Source organism: Pipistrellus hanaki (genome assembly GCF_964339955.1).
Source record: "Pipistrellus hanaki genome assembly, chromosome: 19".
NCBI classification, from domain to species: domain Eukaryota; kingdom Metazoa; phylum Chordata; class Mammalia; order Chiroptera; family Vespertilionidae; genus Pipistrellus; species Pipistrellus hanaki.
Window position 1 is genome coordinate 14015829 of NC_140521.1, and position 21337 is coordinate 14037165.

Sequence of the window (21337 nt, forward strand, 5' to 3'; positions counted from 1 at the left end):
GTACGCCCTCTAAGCCAGCATCTTTCCCATGCGCCCCAGTACCTGTGTCCCATCATCACACTTCTCCCCGTTTTCAGTGGTGATTTCCAAGCGGATAAACTTTGGAGGGCGTCCTGGCCGGCGACCTGGGCCAAATCGCCTCTTGCCTCGTCCCCTCCCTCTGCATCTCGTTCTGAGGATAAGAGATTGGGTTATGATTAGTCATGGCTACGTAATGCGCTGTAACAAATACTTTCCCAAATCCTGATTTCCTTACTTTATTATTCTTCCTGATTTTTTCTCCAATGGAAACAATCGTTTCTGCTAATATATGCTTTTTAAATGTCTCATCTTTGCTGTCTAGAGAGCTCAAAGAGATGTCTCAAATTATTCAGAAAAAAAGGAGCTAGAGCGCTGGCCGGTGTGGGTCAGTGGACAGTGCAACCCAACCCTCCGCCCACTCTGCATGGCACCTCGCAGCGAAGGAGCTGGAGATGGCACGGCCATGCTGGTGGTCTCCCTGTAATTCATGGCCATGGACTTCAGCAAGCTCCCAAGGCTGCAGGCAATCATACTGTACTTCCCAGACCATTAACTTCCCACTCCCTAAATGCATGTCCCTCTCTTCAAATCCTACAGAGGTTGGTAGCCTTACCTCTGTCCTCTGGTCCTTTCCCTTCCAAACCACTCTCATTCTTACTCCCTGTCTTCACTCTTGCACCAATACAAGCTAAAATGGTTTTATTTTTATCCGGGTGATGTTTTAAAATATAATTGACATCACAATACTCCCTGATCAGAACCCTCTAAAGATTTCTTATCAACACTCAGAATAAAATCCAAATTTCTTACCATTACTTAGAAAGCCTACCCAATCTGTATAAAAAATTCCCCCCATGCCAAAGCCGGTTTGGCTCAGTGGTAGAGCGTCAGTCTACGGACTGAGAGGTCCCAAGTTCGATTCCGGTCAAGGGCATGTACATTGGTTGCGGGCACATCCCTGGTAGGGGGTGTGCAAGAGGCAGCAGATCGATGTTTCTCTCTCATCAACGTTTCTAGCTCTCTATCCCTCTCCCTTCCTCTCTGTAAAAAATCAATAAAATATTTAAAAAACAAAATACCCCCAGCAGCCTACCTGTTTTGTTTTTTTTTGTCTATACACACACACATACACAAACACTTATTAGTGTATAGACAATATGAAATGAGTCTGGAAAACTTAAGTTTTTGAAACCTTCCCCATCATTCTACCTGCTAAATACATCCAGTTTCTCATCATGAGAATTGAGATGCTGTTGCAACTGCTCCGAGCTTATAAATCGGCGGTTACATTCATAGCAGGGCCAGTTCTTCTCTTGCTCTCGAAGAACTACAGTCACAGGAGAGAAGTTATAAAGGCTGATGATCAATAGACACCAATAAAACTCAAGCACCCTCCCCCACTCATCTCACCACAGCCGAGTTCATAAACATACAGTGTCTGCTACTTGCATTACTGTTTAACATCAAAGGCTAAAGTTTAACAGAGAATAATTTTTAGGACCTTATTTTCTGATATATTCAAGATGGAACAAACATCCTCATACTTACCCTCTTCCACCCCAACACACACACACACACACACACACACAGCCTCACCACACTGGAAGGACAGAAAGTGCTACAGTGGAAATCTGTATCCAGATAATCTAGTGATTCAGATGCAAGCTTCAAAATCTTCTTTTATCACAAATAACTTGAAAATCAATGCCCAATATAACCACTTTGGCACAATGTTCAGAGCGGATTATATGCATAACCTATGACCCAGCAATTCCGCTCCGAGAGGTACACCCCTGAAATGCACACACGTGTTCATTAAAAGACATGTATAAGAATGTTCACAGTGGCACTCTTCATAGTATCCAAAAGCTGGAAATGACCCTCCCATATAGTAACGAATTCAACCGGCTTTTGTCCTCTGGCTCTTGGGAGATAACCTCTAGACCTTGGAATCCCCCGAGTAATATGTGTTCTTGTGATTGATAGTAGTCCCTGACCAAGCCTGAATTTATGCTAATGAGATGACTCTGACGAAGGCTGCCTGTGCCAGAAAGCCAGGCCGCCTGATTACAGATTGCTTTGAGCAAGGCGACAGCAGCCAGGGAGCGGAACAGGAGCTGGAGGGTAAGTCCAGCCCCAGGGACAGTGATTCACTCCATGGCGCCTGGGCAATGATACCTCACAAAAGCCCTGGGCATCGAAGCTCAGGTGAGCTTCCGTGGTTGCTAAGCATACATACATCAACATGTCAGGGAGGTGACATGGCCCAAGGACCGATTTGGTATTCTATTGTATGAATATACCATAATTCATTTGTCTATTTTACCGTAATGGAAATTTGGGTTGTATAAAGCAATTCTGATACTACCTACTTGGAGTTAGGTCACATAGCAATGAGAATGATAATATTGTTATTGTACTACCCTCTTTCACTCCCAACACACACACACACACACACACATAGCCTCACCACCCTGGAAGGTTTCCAAATTAATCAAGGATGAATCTCATGAACATAATGTTGAGCAAAAGGTGCAAACCGGAGGTGTACAAATCACAGTTCTATCAGACAAAGCTCGGTGACAACACATCATGTCTGGGAGGGAAGTCAGGGGACATCACATTGGGGTGAGGGGCAACTGAAAGCAGCACAGAGGCCTCCTGGGACACAGGTCCTATTCCATACCTGCGCCCGGGTGCAGGTTACACAGGTATGTTCACTTCATGAGAAGTCGCCGAGCTGTATACTTATCATTGGTACATCTATGTACGGAGGTTATACTACCGTAACGTTTATGTTACAAACACAATCGATGCCTGTCTGGCTATGTCCCCAGAGATTACATCTAGATAGGAATCACCCTCTCATTTAGCATCTGCAGGTTTTCATTACATTAAAGACTATTTCCCAGCACTCATGAAAGAGACGTAAATATGTCACTGTCATTTGATCCTAGAATTAGACAGGGATGTGTAACTCTAGAAAGCCTACTGGAATATCTTTTTAAATATGCTGAGATAGGAAAATTAGGGATCGCATAAATATACAAACCATGTAAGTCAGAATTCATATAGAACATATATAAAAAAAAAAAAAAAGGCAGCCACCTTTCCTTTCTTCCTCTGAAATGTCGTGAATTTTCTGGTTCACGAACTCAGCGTAGGACGCGGCGTACCACACCTGCAAGAACCAAGCGCAACGTCAGCCACTGGGGGCCATCACCACGTGTTCCTGCGAGCTTAATTCTCAAATACTTCCCCTGCTCACATGAAGCAACGCGGGCTTTCCCACAGCCTGTGGAGGACAGCTCATAGCAACAACACACCCCACTGTGCCCAGCCCCTCCAACACCCGACAGCAGATGGGTACTCAGGAAGTTCATCTGCCAAGACACACAGCGTGTTTTCTCCTGCCTTTTTTTTTTTTTTAAATTGTTTTTGTTATTAAAACAACTTCACAAGAGGTAATGTTCATGACTCCTCCTCTAAAAAAAAACACAGCCTCTCCTGGTGTTTTTATCTGTATTTAAACACGGGTTTTCACACAGCTGTAATCACCGCGGCTTCCACCCCCACCAGTCACCAAACGGCTCTCACCCATGGCCTCCACATGCTGTCACACCTTCCTGGTCTCTTCCCCCCTCCCTGCATCTGCTCCATGCCTGGCTCTTCTTCTCCCTGACTTATATATACTGGTGTTTCTCGTCCTAGTCAGTTTGGCTCAATGGATGGAGCCTTGGCCTGTAGACTGAAAGGTCCCAGCTTCAATTCTGGCCAAGGGCAGATGCTATGGTTGTGGGCTCGATCCCCAGTGGGGGGTGTGGAGGAGGCAGCCTGTCAATGATTCTCTCCCATGATTGATGTTTCCATCTCTCTCTTCCTTTTCCTTCCTCTCTGAAATCAATAATAAAAAAATAATTAATAAATAAATAAATACTGGTATTTCTCAAAGCTTAGTCCAAGTTCAGGGCCTTCTTCATTTTTGCAAAGGTGACACATCCATTTCCAACCAATTCTATGCTAATGACTCCCAAATCAGTATCTCCATCCTAGACCCTCCCTGTTTCCTCCACAAACATTCTATTGTCTACTTGTATTACAGATATTCCACAAATAGCTCCAACTTAACGTGCCCAGAACTGAATTCAAGTTGCTTCCCTATTCCCCTACTAATCACTGCTTACCTTTACCATTTCTATAAATACCCAATTGCTCATATTTGAAACCCAAAAGGTTATCTTGGGCTTCTCAGTTTTCTTCTGTAACCCTTTAGCAAAAACTGTTGACTTTTGAAAGTTCTTCATCTCTGTCTCTGCCACTAGATGCATGCCAATAAGCCTACTCTTTGCCGCTCTTGCTCCCTCAGCCTATCCTCCACCCAGAAGCTGGAGTGGTTTTCTTAAAACACCGTCAGGTTCCGCAATATCCATGCTTAAAAGCCAGCAACAGCGTCTTGTTTCATGACAACCTGACATGTCTGACAGTCTCCTAAGGGCACATAAGCTGGTCCTACTTGCTAAAGCATCCCAGCTCTCATCACTCTGCTTCACCGTTTCTTCAACCAAGAGGCCTGTGGTCAGTTCCTCAAACATGCCAGGTCTCTCCCACCCCACCCTTCATTTGTCCTTGCTGTTTCACCATCGGGAATGCTGAATTCTTTTCCTCACCATCCACTAACCCTGCTCCACTGCTGGCCCCTTCTCGTTAGCTAGTTCTCGGCCTAATTATCTCTTCAGCGAGGCCCTCCCTCTCCAGCGACCTAAACAGGTCCAATCCTTGTCATCTGCTTTTTTTGTACCATTTATTTCCTTCCTAATGCTCACCACCATTTGATATTGTTTGCTTATTTATACCCTTCGCGTCTTCCCCCTCCCCCATCCAGAGTACAAATTCCCTAACACAGAGAACTGTCCATCTTTTCCTCGTGTCTGAAACCAGCAGGGGTTCCATGTATTAATCCCTAAATGAATGAACTTTATATCATTGTTATGGAACATTATTTTATAATAGCAATAAGAAAATACTAATTTTGAGAAATAATTTTAAGAAATAAAATAATTCATTTTTAACTGCGGATACTATTCCACAAAGTCTATATTCTAAAATGTACTTAGCTATGACCCTATGGTTGGATTTTTAGGTGATTGTGGTTTTGCTCTTATAAATTCAGGGGAGAAAAAAAAAAAAGTAAGGAAAGCATTAATTAATGACAACTCCTAGCAGAGTCCCCCACGGACCCCGCTCCGTACCTTCAGCTCCTGCTTGGGCTCCACGTTCTTTATGGTTGTGTAATACACGTGATGGCCATACTGGTAAGCCACCAGGTTCTGCTCCAGGTGGTTCTGGGCTGGACGCACAAACATCATCCAGTTACAAAGGGTCTCATCAGACAACTCAAACCACAGGTCTTCGTGCAAGTCCCTGTCTTTCCTGTCCCCTTTGTCAAGGGAAACCTGCAACCAAAGAGAACGTGAAAAGCCACACCAAACAACAAAAGTCAACTCTCCAATATGCTCTGCCTTCGCGCCATAGGAGATGGGAGATTAAGCCATATGTCCCGGTTCTCCCCTTTGTACAGATCCTGGAACTGTGTCTTGCCAGATATAAGAGGGAAAGGGTACTTCCAAAGACCCACCTGTAGGAGAATGACCTGGCAAAACCTCAAAGTGAACCATCTGGTTGTACAGCTTCAGATGATGTCTTATCATTAACTATCACATCAAAAAATGCTACAAGTAAGCCAGAAACTGTAAGCAAAACATTCCCCATTTCATCACAACTTGCCTTCATTTGGAATTCAACTGCATTCATTTATAATGTGCAGCCTGTATTTCTCTTAACAAAGGAGTATTCTTCCTTAGAGATCTAGAGCATTTACCAAAGAACACCTCCCCGTGACAGCACCTGGTTTCTCAAAACACACATCCCAAACACTGTTCCTTCCCACTTCCCTTTCTTGACTCTCCAGAGTGGCTCTCAAAGAGGCAGTCACCAAGGGGTTAAACAGAAGCAAAAGCATCAAATGTAAAAAAGAAAGAGAGAGAGAGAGAGATCCATATAAATATATTTTAGCATACAGTGTGCTATTCTTTAGCAAAAGATTCAACATCAGCTTCAAAAATTGAAAAATGATTTTCTTGAAAACATTATTGGTACTTAGATACCTTTTTTCTGCCAAAGGCCATTTGGATATTTGTAACATCATTTGCAGGTCATACGATATTATCAGCTTAAAAATTAGCCTGCTATATTTGGTCAAACATTTAATTAATTTACCCCTACTGCCTTGGCAGGGCCAGACTAAAGGGTTTTGCGGGCCTTATACGGCCCGGGGGCCGGACGTTCCCCAAGCCTGGTTTACACAACCCTCTGTATTCTAATCATTGTGTGGGGGAGGGGTTAGAGCACCTGATATGGGATGAATGATGTGCCCTCCCTGCCAAAAATAAGCAAACAAAAAAGTTCACGTTGAAGACCTAACCCCCAAGAGCTCAGAATGTGACTGTATTTGACGACAGGATTTTTAAAGAGGCGGTTAAGTTTAAGTAGGGTCATTTGAGTGGGTTCTTCTCCAACCTGACGGGTGTCCTTACAAGAAGAGATAGAGACACAGTGCAGCCTTCCAGGAAGAGAACACAGAGAGGCAGCAATCAGGGGGCCTCTACACATCAGAGAGGAGCCTCAGAGGAAAGCAACCCCCCTCAACCTTGATCTTGGCCTTCTAGCCTCCAGAACTGTGAGAAAATGCATTTCCATCATTGAAACTGGTGTTTTGTTACGCAGCTCTAGCCAACAGATACAGAGCTGTTCATGTCATGCCTTAGCAATCAACTGGGTTAGGAGACTCAGTAGGAAAATGTGTGCCCTTGAAAAGTAATAAGAACATGAGTGAACTGCGAATAAAGCATAGCTTACCTTTAGGTGAATATAACAGTCTTTCAGCTCGGACTCCCTGACAAGGGGCCCCTCCACGGGGCCAAACTGGGTGCGCTTAGGGATGCGCCTTTTGGAGAACACACCTCCAAGGAACCGGTCAATGTAGAGGACCAGGGGGAGGCTGGCTCGGGCTCTGGTGAGCACGGGCCGGTTGGGGATGGGGTGCAAGGGGCCGTGCTTCGGGCACACTGAAGAGTGGGCATTGTTACACTCCTCACACCCTGCAACAAGAAGAAAACCCACAGGTCAGATCTTTCAGCATGACTTGATCTCAGGTAAAAGGTTCTTAGCTGAGCCCTGGCCAGGTAGCAAAGTTGGATAGAGCAGTGGTTGGCAAACTGTGGCTCGCGAGCCACATGAGGGTCTTTAGCCCCTTGAGTGTGGCTCTGCCACAAAATACCATGGCCTGGGCGAGTCTATTTTTGAAAAAGTGGCATCAGAAGAAGTTTAAGTTTAAAAAATTTGGCTCTCAAAAGAAATTCCAATCGTTGTACTGTTGATATTTGGCTCTGTTGACTAATGAGTTTGCCGACCACTGGGTTACAGCATGCTCCTGATACACCAAAGCTGCGCATTCGATCCCTGGTCAGGGCACATGCAGAAATCAACCAATCTATAATAATAAAGTGTAATATGCAAATCGACCAAATGGAGGGACAGTGGATCGACCATCAGGACGACCTTCCAGACAACCTTCCGGACGAAGCCAGGGCTGCGAGGGCCTACTCTTGCACGAATTTCATGCACCAGGCCTCTAGTAGATGCATAAAGAAGTGGAACAACAGATCGATGTTTCTCTTTCTCTCTTTCCCTTTCTCTTTCTCTCCCTTCCTCCCTCTTAAAAAAATCAATTAAACAGTTCTAAGCTGAAAAATCCCTAAGTTTTCAGACCAAAATTCAATTAACTCTTATAATTACAATACCCATTCAATTGTAATATATTAGCTTTCATAGATCAATAAAATCCTGAACTTGTCCTCTAAAATCGGGCAGAATCAGCTACGCCTGCCAAAAGTAATATGCAGGCTGTGGCTGTGACTTATTTCTCTACTGATATTAATTCAAATAGTGGCCACTAAATTTACAAATCAATTGTAATATGTCTGAAAAGAAAAAAAAAGGAAAAGAAGAGCTTATTAGGCTAAATGCTATAAAATCTGATGAGATGAAAAAGGTGAATTTTATAGTGTATAAATTATGTCTCAATAAAGCTGTTAAAAAGAAAACCTGACAATACTATTTAATCAATTTTTTTTTCAAAAGAAATTACAGAAATCTCATTGTCTAGGAACGAAATCAGAGAACGTACTGTGCAGTTTGAGAGTTCCATGTACTCCGTGAAGATAATGCTAAAATGAATGGATTTGACATCCCAGCCTTCATTTACCTGAATGGCACAATTGGACCCACCCAGGAAGGACGCACTGGCTCATTCTCTGAGTGATCAGTTTGCACTAAGCACCCATACTCCCTGCCTCTTCCCCTACAGCACCCATCTGTCAGCTAACTGTCAGAATGATGTATATACAGCCACTGGACCACATAGAGATCATACTCACGACCCTTAGCTAATTTAATTAACCGATCATATTTTACCAGCTCTGGCTGTGTGATGATCTGGCTTAGGAAACAGGAATTTCCGATTTCAACAATTCTCCAATAGTGAAGAGTTACTTTGCATGACTGTCTATAAGAGAAAGTGATTTTATGTGTATTTTGACTAAGGGGTGGGGGTGTCCTTGAAAACACATGCATTCAAGGAAAATCACACGAGGTAGTTCTCTGTTGGACATGAAGGTGAGCTCTGGCCCCATGCAAACGGGCTTTACCACCATCACACGGAAGGTCCAGGAGAAATCTGGGGAGCCCGGCGTTCCTAAGGGTTGAGTGTCAACCTATGAACCAGGAGGTCAGGGTCCAATTCTCGGTCAGGGCGCATGCCCTGGAGCACGGTCCACACAAGAAGCCTCACTCGTGAGAACTCACTGGTACTCACATAAGTCGTGCGGGTCAAAGGGCCGAGGGGGATCTGGTTCCCAGTCATCCAGGTCTGTGTCTTCACCATCTTCCTCCTCCTCTTCCTCCGAGTCCTCATCCTCATCCTCATCCTCATCCTCTTTGGCCTCCAGTCTACTCATAGGGTTCTGCAGAGTGGTCAGAGGGTCCGAGCCGTCCACACTCTCAATGGAAGATAACACCTGGTTATGCACCGGCAATGAGGCCTGGACAAAGTCACATGATAAAGTTAGCATGCGTTCTCTTACAGTTACTGTAGACACGGGCACACGTGACATTCAGGTAGTGGTAGCAGGTATTCTTCACACCAGCCCCCTCCAAGGCCCCGGAAAAGTGATGTCCATCCATTGGCTGTAAACAGAGTCTGCCCTCATTTTTGCTGTTTCTGCCCCACATCCGGGCAAGCTGATGAGACGTCCCAGGGGCTCCCTCCTTTGATAGTGGCAGGAGTTTCAAACCCCACCAGCACCTGACCATGTGCTCTCGAACCCTCATGCTGACCCCACGCCTCCATTTTGACAAGACCCTGAGCCAGTCTCCTCTCTTACTCCCTCCAACCATTTCAAACTTGCTAGAGAGGCATGCCCTGTTTTCCCAGGGACTGCAAGGATGTGGGCAATAGACCTTTCCTAGCCTTGTGGTGTGCGTGTGGTATCATCAGTCTTGACCTCTGACCTCAGTCTTGGGGGGGGGGGGCCGGCATGATGGAGGATGTCATCATGGCGGCTCTCCATGACTTTGGGCTCCCTTTTCTGGCAAGGCTTCGCCTGCTCTCTCTACAGAACTTCTGATGTCCAGCTCTTGGAAGAGGAGGAGAAGGATGCTTGGGGGAATAAGGACACATATGTAATACCTTAACCAATAAAAAAAATTCATTTTTTAAAAAAAAGAGATCATTGCCCAATGTTTAAAATACTCAGGCTCACCTGGCCGGTGTAGCTCATTGGATTGAGCATCATCCCACGGACCTAGAGGTCCCAGATTCGATTCCCAGTGAGAGCACATGCCCGGGTTGCAGGCTTGATCCCCAGTAGGGGGTGTGCAGCAGGCAGCTGATTGATACGACTGTCTCATCACTGATGTGTGGATCTCTCTCTCTCTCATTCTCCCTTCCTCTCCGAAATCAATAAAAATATCTTAAAAAGTAAAAAATAAAATAAAATACTCAGGCTCCAGAAAGCAGATAAAAAAACAGTTACCTCAAACAGTGCATGCCTGTTTTAACATGCATGCATGTAACCCTGGAGCCTGGACGCCTACATGGCATCCCACCTCTGCAGCTCAGAACCTTCTAGAAGCTTTACATGGGAGGACAGCGTTCTGGGAGCTGCTTGGGCTTCGGCTTCGGCTTCCATAAAAGCAGGAGGAAACAGCCGCCGAGGGAAGCTTGCACAAGGAGAAGAGCAGGGACCTGCGTTTGCCACCTCCCCTGCTGCCTTCCCACTTGCTATCTCAGAGCGCAGTTTCAATGGCGCCCTTTATTCTAAGCACTTAAATGTTATGCCTGTGTTAGTGATGAATGTTATCACACTCTGAACAAACCGAAGCGTATATATCCACCTCTGCTCCTCATAAATTCTTTATGTCTTTGCAGAGCCAACCTCAAAGAATGAATTCAGCAATTCAGAGGCGCTCCAGCGGAGCGGAGATGTATTTCCCCCGCAGATGCTGCTAGAAAGACTGTGGTTGGAAAAGGTTGCTGCTGGCTTCTCGCCACTGCTGAGAAAGCTGACATTAAAATAGTACCAGCAACCTTCTCCTCCCCCGCGCTGAGCTCCCCTAAAAGACTGTGGCAGAGAAAAAGCCCGACGCTTCAGCATTAAAAGCCCGACGCTTCAGCATCTCCGAAATCAATAAAAATATCTTAAAAAGTAAAAAATAAAATAAAATACTCAGGCTCCAGAGTGAAAAGCAGAGGCTGATCGCATAGCAGAATGGTGCAAACTACTGTTGAAAAGATATGAAAAGGGTCCATGACAATCACTGCCAGGTACAGACTGTCTATTTCCAGAGAGCACAGTAGGCACGCATACACAGTAGGCATGCATTATAAATTTGTTCAATTAATGATTCACATTCAGCCTGGCCAGTGGTTGAGTGTTGACCTATGAACCAGGAGGTCACCGTTTGATTCTGCACATGCCCGGTTGCGGGCTCAATCCCCCAGCAGGGGACGTGCAGGAGGCAGCTGATCAATGATTCTCATCATTGATGTTTCTATCTCTCTCTCCCTCTCACTTCCTCTCTCTGAAATCAATTTTAAAAAAACAAAACACATATATATTTTTAATAATTCAAATTCAACTGACACTTCCTGAGAGCTGGTCCCCTTACAATTTAATAAATACAGCAAGGAATATTTTTAAATTCCTTTGAGGTCACATTACCACATCGTTCCTAAGTGGCAGAGATAAAATTCAAATTCTGACTCTGCTTTTTCCGCTACATCACAATGGTCCCTACGGAGCAACTGAGGGAGTGAGCTTCACATACACCTTGAATCCCAGAGCCACAAGGCAACCGCCCCTGCTCCGGAGACAACAGCTAGGCAGCAAGGTCGAGTGGCAATGATACTCACAGAAAAAGAAAACTAAAGTATTCCAATCCTGTGCATTTTGTCACCCACACTCAAACACAGGAGATGGGAGGAAAAGGATTTGTTAAACTTAATGGTACCCACTTAATGCCTCTCTCTGTAATTACTTCTGGAACTCTGTAATGCATTTGCTTTTGAGGAGACAATTTATGGGAGCAGTGAAATATGAAGCCACACTGGGCAGCAGCAAACACAACAGAATGCTTCTGGTCCCCACTGAGACCGATGAGCAGGCAGCATACTTCCTTCTCAGTGTGTGGGGAGTCGCACATGTTCATTTTCAGAAACAAAGAAGAGACGGTGCTCCCAGGTCTGGAGACTACGGGTGCCTTGCTTAGGGAGGAGGGAAGACACATATGAAAAAGGCTTCAGCCCTAGCCGGTTTGGCTCAGTGGATAGAGCGTCAGCCTGCAGAAGGAAGGGTCCCAGGTTCGATTCCGGCCCAGGGCACATACCTGGGTTTCCGACTCAATCCCCTCCAGTAGGGGACGTGCAGGAGGCAGCTGATGAATGATTCTCATCATGGATGTTTCTATCTCTCTCTCTCTTCCTCTCTGAAATCATTTAAAAAAATATTTTTTTTCTTGTTTAATAAATCTTTATTGTTCAGATTATTACAATTGTTTTTCCCTCCATTGCTCCCCTCCACCAGGTTAATAAAAAAAAATTTTTTTTAAAAAGGAAGAAAGAAAAAGGCTTCAAATGGATTTTATTACCACTGAAAACAGAAATCTTTTTGCTAAGGGGGGGGGGGGAGGGGAGAGCATTTATCATCTGTGTTAAATGCTCATCCAACTCTCTATCTGGAATTTATCCAGGTCACAGAGTAAGCGGACAATCAATGAGGTGTTATAGCCAGGAATAAAAACCGTGAGGGATGAAAGGGAACTGTAATAACGAAAGATGCTAAGCCAACGGTTACACTTCCTTGTGATGAAACTGTTCACAGAGCTATCGGAGCCCCACTTTCCTTTTGCACAGAACATAAAACAGATTGTTTCTGGAGATTGAAGAAGATAAAGGGTCCTTTGAGGTATAAATGGTAACACAATTTCTCATTAAAATACGCCTTAATATTAAAATAACAGAATACCATTTTGCTTATCAGATTGGCAAAATATTAAAAGAACGCAAGGGTGTGTGGTAATGGGCATTCTCATATAGTGTTGGTAGGAACGTATATTTTTTCACCTCTGAAAAGTTATTTAGGGAGTCTTATCAAAACAACTTTCCCACATATAGTGACAAATTTTAAACATATGTCAAATAGAGAGAATGGTATAATACAACTCACACACCCATCACTCAGCTTCAACAAGTATCAGCTCACAGCTAACCTTATTTCAACTACTCTCCCACACACTTTCTCCCTCACTGGATTATTTGGATGCAACCTCAGGCATTGTACATTTTCTTTTGTAAATAGTTCTGTAGATAGCTCTACAGAAAAATAACTTTTATTATTATATATTATCATATCTAAAAAATGAATCATGCTGAAACTGGTTTGGCTCAGTGGATACAGAGTGTCAGCCTACGGACTGAAAGATCCCAGGTTGAATTCCGGACAAGGGCATGTACCTTGGTTGCGGGCACATCCCCAGTAGGGGGTGTGCAGGAGGCAGCTGATCGATGTTTCTCTCTCATCGATGTTTCTAACTCTCTATCCCTCTCTCTTCCTCTCTGTAAAAAATTAATAAAATATATATATTTTTTAAATAACAACAGGAGGCCACAAAAATAAAAAAATAAAAAGTTAATCATTCCTTAATATCATCAATTAGCTAATTAGTGTTGGGATTTCCCCAGTGGTTTTGTGTTGTTGTTTTTTTATAACTGGTTTGTCCACAGTTTCCTTTAACCTGTAAATTCCCATTTCTCTTTTCTTCCTTTGCAATTTCTATGTGGAAGAAAGTAGGCCTTTTGTCTGACAGTTTCCCACAGTATGGACTTTCTGAATACCGGTACGTCCTTGTGTGCCTCTGAACTTGCTCTATTTTGCCTACCATGCTTCCTATAACCTGGTAGTGGAATCCAGAGACTCAATCAGAGATCCAGGTTCAACTTGGGGGGAGGAATACTTCCTATGAAACGAAGCAGAAGGTACACAACAGCAGAGGCCTCTGATGAATGGTCCTCTCTTTTTCACGATATTAACCATGTTCAGAGGGTCAAGTGGATCCATCCATTGTAAAGTGCCTCCTCAGCTTTTTCCTGATGGTTTCAGACTGTTGTTAATGATCACTGCCTAGGGCCATATTTCATTAAAGATGAAAAGTGGTGATATTCTAAGCCAGGCATCCCCGCTTTATTTATTAAAAAGATATTTCCCTCGTCAAGTAATTGTTTACCTGAGTACATTCAGGGAGAAAGGCCGTATTCTTTCTGGTCATTTACCAGTTTCCTGAGTAATGAATGAGGTGGTCCCCCTAGCAACCTCAAAAAGTGACCAATGAGTTATTGCTTTTAATGTCAGTGTGAGCTTATAGATTTTAAATATATTTAATGTATTTCAATCTATTATAGTTGCTTTCCTTTTTTAAAAAATATTTTAAATATATATTTATTGATTTCAGAGAGGAAGGGAGAGGGAGAGAGAAAGAGAGACATCAATGATGAGAGAGGATCATCAATCAGCTGCCTCCTGCATGGCCCCCACTGGGGATCGAACTTACAACCCAGGAGGTCACAGTTCAGTTCTGATTAGGGCACAGGCCTGGGTTTTGGGCTTGATCCCCCAGTAGGGGGAGTGCAGGAGGCATCCGATGGGTAATTTTCTCTCATCACTGATGTTTTTCTATCTCTCCCTTTCCCTTCCTCTCTCTGAAATAAAAGCATATATTTTTTTAAAGTTCAAAAGCAGAAAGTGCTTACCAATTGAGAATTTACTTAATAATCACTCGAGACACTCAGTGGTATGGCTAAGTTAACCATACTACCTAACATGAAAATAAAATTATTTGGAGTAAGACTGACAACATCTAGCTCCTGCACCTTCTTTATCACTTTCACAATCCGAAGAAAAACAAGGAAATCCCTCAAAGTCAAAAAGGCTATATTAGAAATATGGATGAAAGGAAAGAAATGTGTTAAAGGATAAACAAAAAGAATCTCAGCTTTGCAGAAGCTAGAATGAGGAAGGCTGCCATCAACTTTAATTTCCTATATAAGAAACACCCATCAAGAGAATACCCAGTGCAGAGGGTTGGGGAACACTCCAGGGGCTGGTAGCATTCATAGTATTATCCCAAACAACAAAGAGGCAAAAACGAACTCATTACCTGCTGAGTTGTAGCATCCTGTTGGACATAAGCTACCTGGCCGGGGTCTGTAAACAGAGTCTAGACAAAAAAAAACAAAAACAAAAAATAAAAAAACAACAAACTTATCAATAGATCTTTAGACAGCTCGCCTACACAGGAAAAATTATCCTATTGCTAAGCACCAATTCGTGGGAGAGTTAACTCCCATGCAGCTAGTAATAATCCTTCATTGATAAAGAAGATAACGATAGCAATCTTACATTTAGCCAAAGCCTTTCATTCAGATGGCACCAAAGAGACTGTGTAGGCTAAACCATCCCAACTGGCTAACATACTTAACATTTTACTCTAAGCAAAGCCTCTCTTGAGGCTGAATGCCACGGCTGATTTAAAAGGCCTGTCATGAAAACATAAAAGACACGCCATGAACGGGGGTGCATTCACTCACACTTAACACTGTGAGCCACAAGGAGTAGACCTGCAATTAAATGAAAATGATAAACATACATAAAAAATATGGAAGAGGACTACATATGCAGGCACTGCAATTCTTTCAAATATAAAATGCACACATTATCAGAAGAGCAGGAGAAAAATAAACGGAATCTAATGTTCCTTAGATTTTTTTTTTTTTTTTTTTCAGAAAAAGCCAGTAAAAATCACAATTTAAAAGAAAGTTCTCATAAACACATAATTTAGGTCACGATGCAGCAAAGCTGATTATAGAAAGAAAAAAAATCTTCAAAATTATTTTAGCCAGGGCACCACAGAAAACTACCAGTCCAAAAAAATATTCTTTCCCCTAAAACTTTTAAAAGAATTTCATTTGCCCAAGCCTTGAGCAAATCTATGGGACTAAGAATTATGGCTACATTTTGGTTGCAAAAGAATGTAAAAGAGAGTTTCAGCCAGTGCCAGATTCTTAAATCTGACATTAAGTAATTATCAGAATTCAGACATTTAGCACAGTAATAAACTAAAAGCTGGACACAGAACAGTCTCTACATAAACGATGTGATCTTATTTTAATACAGTTAGAGGACCATGCCTAAGCAGAGGCATTCCAAAACTATCATCTCAATGTTTGGCAATTTCATGTTTATACCAATTTGAAAGGTATCAATTAGGCAAGCTCCATTTCTTCTTGGAAATGATTTGAGCCTTCTGATTAAATATTGCATATAAGGGCCAATTTTTATTACAAGGATCCTACCATAAAAGTATGGAACTTAATTTTTAAATATGCTTGAAAGTGCTTTGTCCAGTGTAAAAAAGTGCTAACAACAGAAACAAATAGTTATATATTAGGGAATATGCGTGTTATACATTTGGAAACTAATACCCCAAGTCACTGGCAAAAAAAACAAACAACCTATAATTGTACAGCTTTTACCTTTGCTCTACTACAGGCCTACAAATCAGTAATAAATTAATAATAAATAGCAGTTAATAAGCTAGTAGGACCTTTGCTTGTATACTTAACTATTAATCTCTATGTTTCCCCTGGTCCATCTTTGGTTAAGCTATGCAGAACTAAATGGCATTTTTGGCCTGCTTGTTGCTACTTAGGAAAAGTAGCATGTTGATCTAGTCCATGATCACTGGGGAGAAGAACTGATACAAGCCCAGTGCTCTAACTCAGAGGCTTTCAACCATGTGCCACCAGAATTTTTAAAACATGCAATACCTGACTACTTAGAAGTACTGGCCTCTTTTCCCTTAGAGTGTCAGATTAAAAAATGACAACAGACAACACAACAATAGCTGTCTGGTGTGGTTGCCCTGTCTTGAACTATAAATATATAGGTCATACGACAGAGTCCCATCTTACTGATCATGTTGCATAATAAGGTTGTGTCTGATTGGTTAATTCTTCGTGCCAGAAATCCTTATATACAAGCATAGGCACCTGATTTTTTAAAAAGTCACTTTGGAGCAAAAAGGGTAGGTAATTATTATTACTGTTGTTATTATTATTATTATTATTATTATTATTATTATTTGGTAAATCAATCAAAAAGATACCTAGTTTTTGGTCAGATCGGCAAAAAATATTTATTTTTGGTGTGCCGCAGAATCTTAGTAATTAGCTTACATGTACCATGCAATGAAAAAGGTTGAAAATCACTGTTTTAATACATTAGATTTAATTTAAATAAATCCTATCTTCCTCTGCCAAGCTGGTTATAAACTCCTTGAAAGCATAAATCTTATGTGAATATCTCCTGTGTCCACAGCCACCGTGGTGACTGGCAGAGAGTAAACAGAACTAATGAGTGAACCAGCTGATGAATAAACAAACTATACACAATAGTCGTTCACATGCCTGAGCAGCTTCCACGGGATGGATGTACACCAGGGTGTGCTCGGGCCCGTCCACTGACGTGTAGGAGGTACCATCTGCCGTGTACACCACCTGCTGGGGCGGCCGACCCTGGTCATCGGTGTAGACAATCTGAGCCACAGTTCCGGCGTCTGGAACGAAGTGTACCTGGGGCAGAAAGCAGCAAGTATGTAGCGACTACCCCTGCAGCACCGAACCAGTCTCACAAAGATCCGCGGGGACCAAACAGAGTACACCGCTGGGTTCCTAAAATACCCCCCAAGAGAGAAGGGGATGGATACATGCTCACCTCTCCTGAGTTAGTGACTGGCAGGCAGGCGCCAAGCACCTCCTCACTCATGATCTACTGCTTACTATTTTTTTATACATATTTTATTGATTTTTTACAGAGAGGAAGGATGAGGGATAGAGAGTCAGAAACATGGATGGGAGAGAAACATCGATCAGCTGCCTCCTGCACACCTCCTATTGGGAATGTGCCCGCAAACAAGGTACATGCCCTTGACCGGAATCAAACCTGGAATCTTTCAGTCCTCAGGCCAACGCTCCATCTACTGAGCCAAACCAGTTAGGGCTCTACTGCTTACTATTAGGCCACTGATTTAAATTCCCCATTTGCCTCAAATATCCAATGCATATCTCTCTTTGCGGGAGCTGATAGGGGGAACTTAACTAACCCTGGAAGCATGACTGAAGGGTCCAGGTCAATAACATTCCCAAAATGCAAATTATTCGATAATGTTGAAAAAATATGTGGCAAGACTCAAAAGCCAATTGCTGTTAACACATCATAAAAACTCCACTCTGTAACTAATGGTGCCTTCCAGCAGACACATTAAAATAAGGTCACTCTCTCTCCTCCCAGTTCTTTCACACTCCAAGGCTGCACTGGAGGCGTGTGAGTGAATTTTTTTTGCTGAATCAAGGACTGTCACAGAATTCCTTGCCCGCTAGATCAACACACAGAAAGTCCTAACCAAGTCCTTTTAAGGGGTTCTGGACAGCGTTTCCGTTGTCCAAGGGGGAAATAATTTTCCATCTACCGAGGACTGAAGCAGAAATCGAATTTCCTAAAATGTTTTCTGAGCAGTCAGCTTCAGGGGTTTGAATTCTGGAAGGCTCGAGTTTGGCACAGCGCCTGGGTCTGATGTTGAAGGTACAGAAGCAGATGGCCAAGCATACTTTTGGGAGAGAAATAATTTATGTGCTGATGCTAAAGCTGATCGCTCCTAGAATGGAATCCTTACTCTCATAGTATACTCTCTTGTCTTTGGCCCTAACTTTTTTCCTCCAATGGAAAACAGCTGAACCCAAAGATGACATAAGCTGATTTCATCCCCGGAAAGCTAGAGAGCAAATGCCATCAGCACCACAGAAATGAAGCACACTTCCACTTCTGCATCTAAGTGATCGGTCCAGCTTCTACATAAATTGAATTTGTCCAAAATATACAGTTTATATATTGGAAGAATTAGGCTTAGAACATACTTGTGCTGCACATTTAGGTGCTGCAAGATAATTTTGTGACTTTAGATTTGCCCATTTACATCAAAACTCTGCCCTGGTTTCAGTGCTTTAAAAAAGCAAAAAACAGCCGGGACCAGTTTGGCTCAGTGGATAGAGCATCGGCCTGCGGACTGAAAGGTCCCGGATTCGATTCCGGTCAACGGCATGTACCTTGGTTGCAGGCACATCCCCAGTGGAGGGTGTGCAAGAGGCAGCTGGTCAGTGTTTCTCTCTCATCGATGTTTCTAACTCTCTGTCCCTCTCAATTCCTCTCTGTGTAAAGTCAATAAAATATATTAGAAATAAATAAATAAATAAATAAATAAATAAATAAATAAATAAATAAAATAAAATAAAAAAAGCAAAAAACAGCCGAAACCGGTTTTGCTCAGTGGTTAGAGCGTCAGGTTCAACTTCGGTCAAGGGCATGTACCTTGGTTGTGGGCACATCCCCAGTAGAGGGTGTACAAGAGGCACTTGATCGATGTTTCTCTCTCATCAATGTTTCTCTCTATCCCCCTCCCTCTCTATAAAAAGTCAATAAAATATTTTTTAATTAAAAATAAAAATAAAAAAGCAAAGAACATTCCCTCCTCCACTCGGTCTTCACCACTCGCTGTTCGCTAACCCTGAGAAGGCAGACTTGGGAGGAGAGGGCTCAGTGAGGGAGGGGAGCTCTGCTGGCTGCTGCTGTCTGGTGACCCATGTGTGGGGACACTGCCATAACCACCTTTTCTTTCACTCTTCTTCAATAAACTACATTTCTGTTTATAAATAAAATACATGGTAATATATAGCTGCATTGAAGCACCTTCAAAACGGTTTCCATGAGAACAAAACAGCATTCTCAATGGCTCTGCTGGAAGCATCTCCGGAACGTTTTTTTAAGTATTCAGACTCAGGCATTGAAATCATACCAGATGACCCATTTTATTCGCTGTAATGTTTATTATATTGTTTAAATTAAATTACACGTGTATATCTAAAGGTTTCCATTAACGTCCTCACTTTGATATTACTGTGATCATGCCATTCCGTGACAAATTAAATAAAAATTCTGTGTTTATTATAATGCTGGAAAACTAAGTGTTGTACTGTGGTCACATACAAACCCCGGCTCCCCAGATGCATGCCAAGCAGGCAGAGGGCCTGCCTCTGCCGGAAGGAGAGGGCACAGAGCCCGCAGCTGCCGGGGCAGAGTCTCAAAGGTGGAGATCGCAATCACCACGGCTAAGGGACTACCCTCCAGAGCTACTGACTCAATGGGACAACTTTCACTTAGAGCTTTTCACTCCTCATTTGGAAAGAAAAGCCACTCACTTTATGGACATATCTGGAACTTCGTTACTTGCAAACAAAACCATGTGCTAGATAACATCAAAGTAACACAATTTTGCCTAGCCCCTCTGCATCCCACGGGAACGCACTGGGCATCCGAGGTGCTAAGCTGCTGCGGCTTCCTCGCCTCCCGACTACTCACTACTGCAGGGAAGCTGCTATTTGGCCGTGAGCACCTGTCCCCACGCCGGAGACCCCCTTCACCTGTGTGGCGCCCTCTTCGTGTTCTGCAGCCTCGGGCCACACGTGTGCGCTCTCATCTTTGGAATCCATCCTTCCCCTGGACGGCTCCCGTCGGGGCGCCTAGAGCAGCATGGGCCGGAGGGCAGTCACCTGTCCACCACGCAGGCGTTCATGAAGGACGGAGGGATGTCTCGGTGATGTGCCTGCCAAGAGAGAGAAAAGGAACCAAGGCTTTACATAGATGAATACAATTTAATAAATTATCATTTCAACCACAAAGAGAGAAAAATAAAACTCTGTAAAAGAGAACACCTGGGCAGTAAAAGAAACATTTTTCTTTATATAATTATGCAAAGTCTTGCATGCTTGCTGTGTTCTAGGCACATGTGATATAACGTAACCCTCATCAAAAAGACTTAAGGAAGCCCGGCCTGCTGGCATGGCTCAATGGTTGAGCATCGACCTACGAACCAGGAGGTCACAGTTCGATTCCCAGTCAAGGCATATTGCCCCAGTTGTGGGCTTGATCCCCAGTGTGGGGCATGCAGGAGGCAGCCAATCAATGATTCTCTCATCACTGATGTTTCTATCTCTTTCTCTCTCCCTCTCCCTTCCTCTCTAAAGTCAATAAAAATATTTTTTTAGAAAAATACTTGAGGCAGTTCTCTTAGTTCCGATTAGGAGAATGAGGTTCTAAATGCAGGTAATGATGGTTCGCACCCACGTCAGACTGCACAGCCCCAGCCCCCCCTTCCACACCTGCTTAGACACCGAGTTCCCATACCACCTACAGAAATGAACAGCAGAGTCACAAAGGTTACAGAACGAGGAGAAAATGGCAGGCAGTGGAGGCTCAACTTTCTGGGCCTCCAGTAGGCTAGTACAAGTATCAACTTTGTTTCCTGTTTAGTCAGTAGAGGAGTGATGAGTGAACAAACCAAAAGCCTTACCAAACGCCATCAGTAGCCTAATAAAGTTAGTTTTAAAAACTCCTTATAAACAGCACTACTTAAGCAGATATTAAAAGATATTTAGGATGAGTTGTACAATATGTTCATTATACCACAACAAAGCTATTAGTTTTTTTTTTTAAGGAACAAAAATATTAAGAAACATAGGAGAAAATGTCAATGA

At 43.1% G+C, this 21337-nt stretch overlaps 1 protein-coding gene across 3 annotated transcripts in view; it reads right to left on the reverse strand.

Annotated features, from left to right (window-relative positions):
• The window catches only part of PRDM10 (PR/SET domain 10), a 62212-nt gene that overhangs the window by 24240 nt on the left and 16635 nt on the right, over window positions 1-21337 (reverse strand). For all 3 annotated transcript variants that reach the window (XM_084868265.1, XM_084868264.1, XM_084868266.1), the window contains exons 2-10: window positions 20225-20406; window positions 17159-17323; window positions 14851-14910; window positions 8954-9179; window positions 6937-7178; window positions 5271-5474; window positions 3130-3202; window positions 1231-1348; window positions 43-172 (exon numbers count right to left, since the gene is read on the reverse strand). In XM_084868265.1, the coding sequence (XP_084724391.1) occupies window positions 43-172; window positions 1231-1348; window positions 3130-3202; window positions 5271-5474; window positions 6937-7178; window positions 8954-9179; window positions 14851-14910; window positions 17159-17323; window positions 20225-20293 (1287 nt within the window). In that variant the 5' untranslated portion in view covers window positions 20294-20406. The remainder of the gene's footprint in view (window positions 1-42; window positions 173-1230; window positions 1349-3129; window positions 3203-5270; window positions 5475-6936; window positions 7179-8953; window positions 9180-14850; window positions 14911-17158; window positions 17324-20224; window positions 20407-21337) is intronic.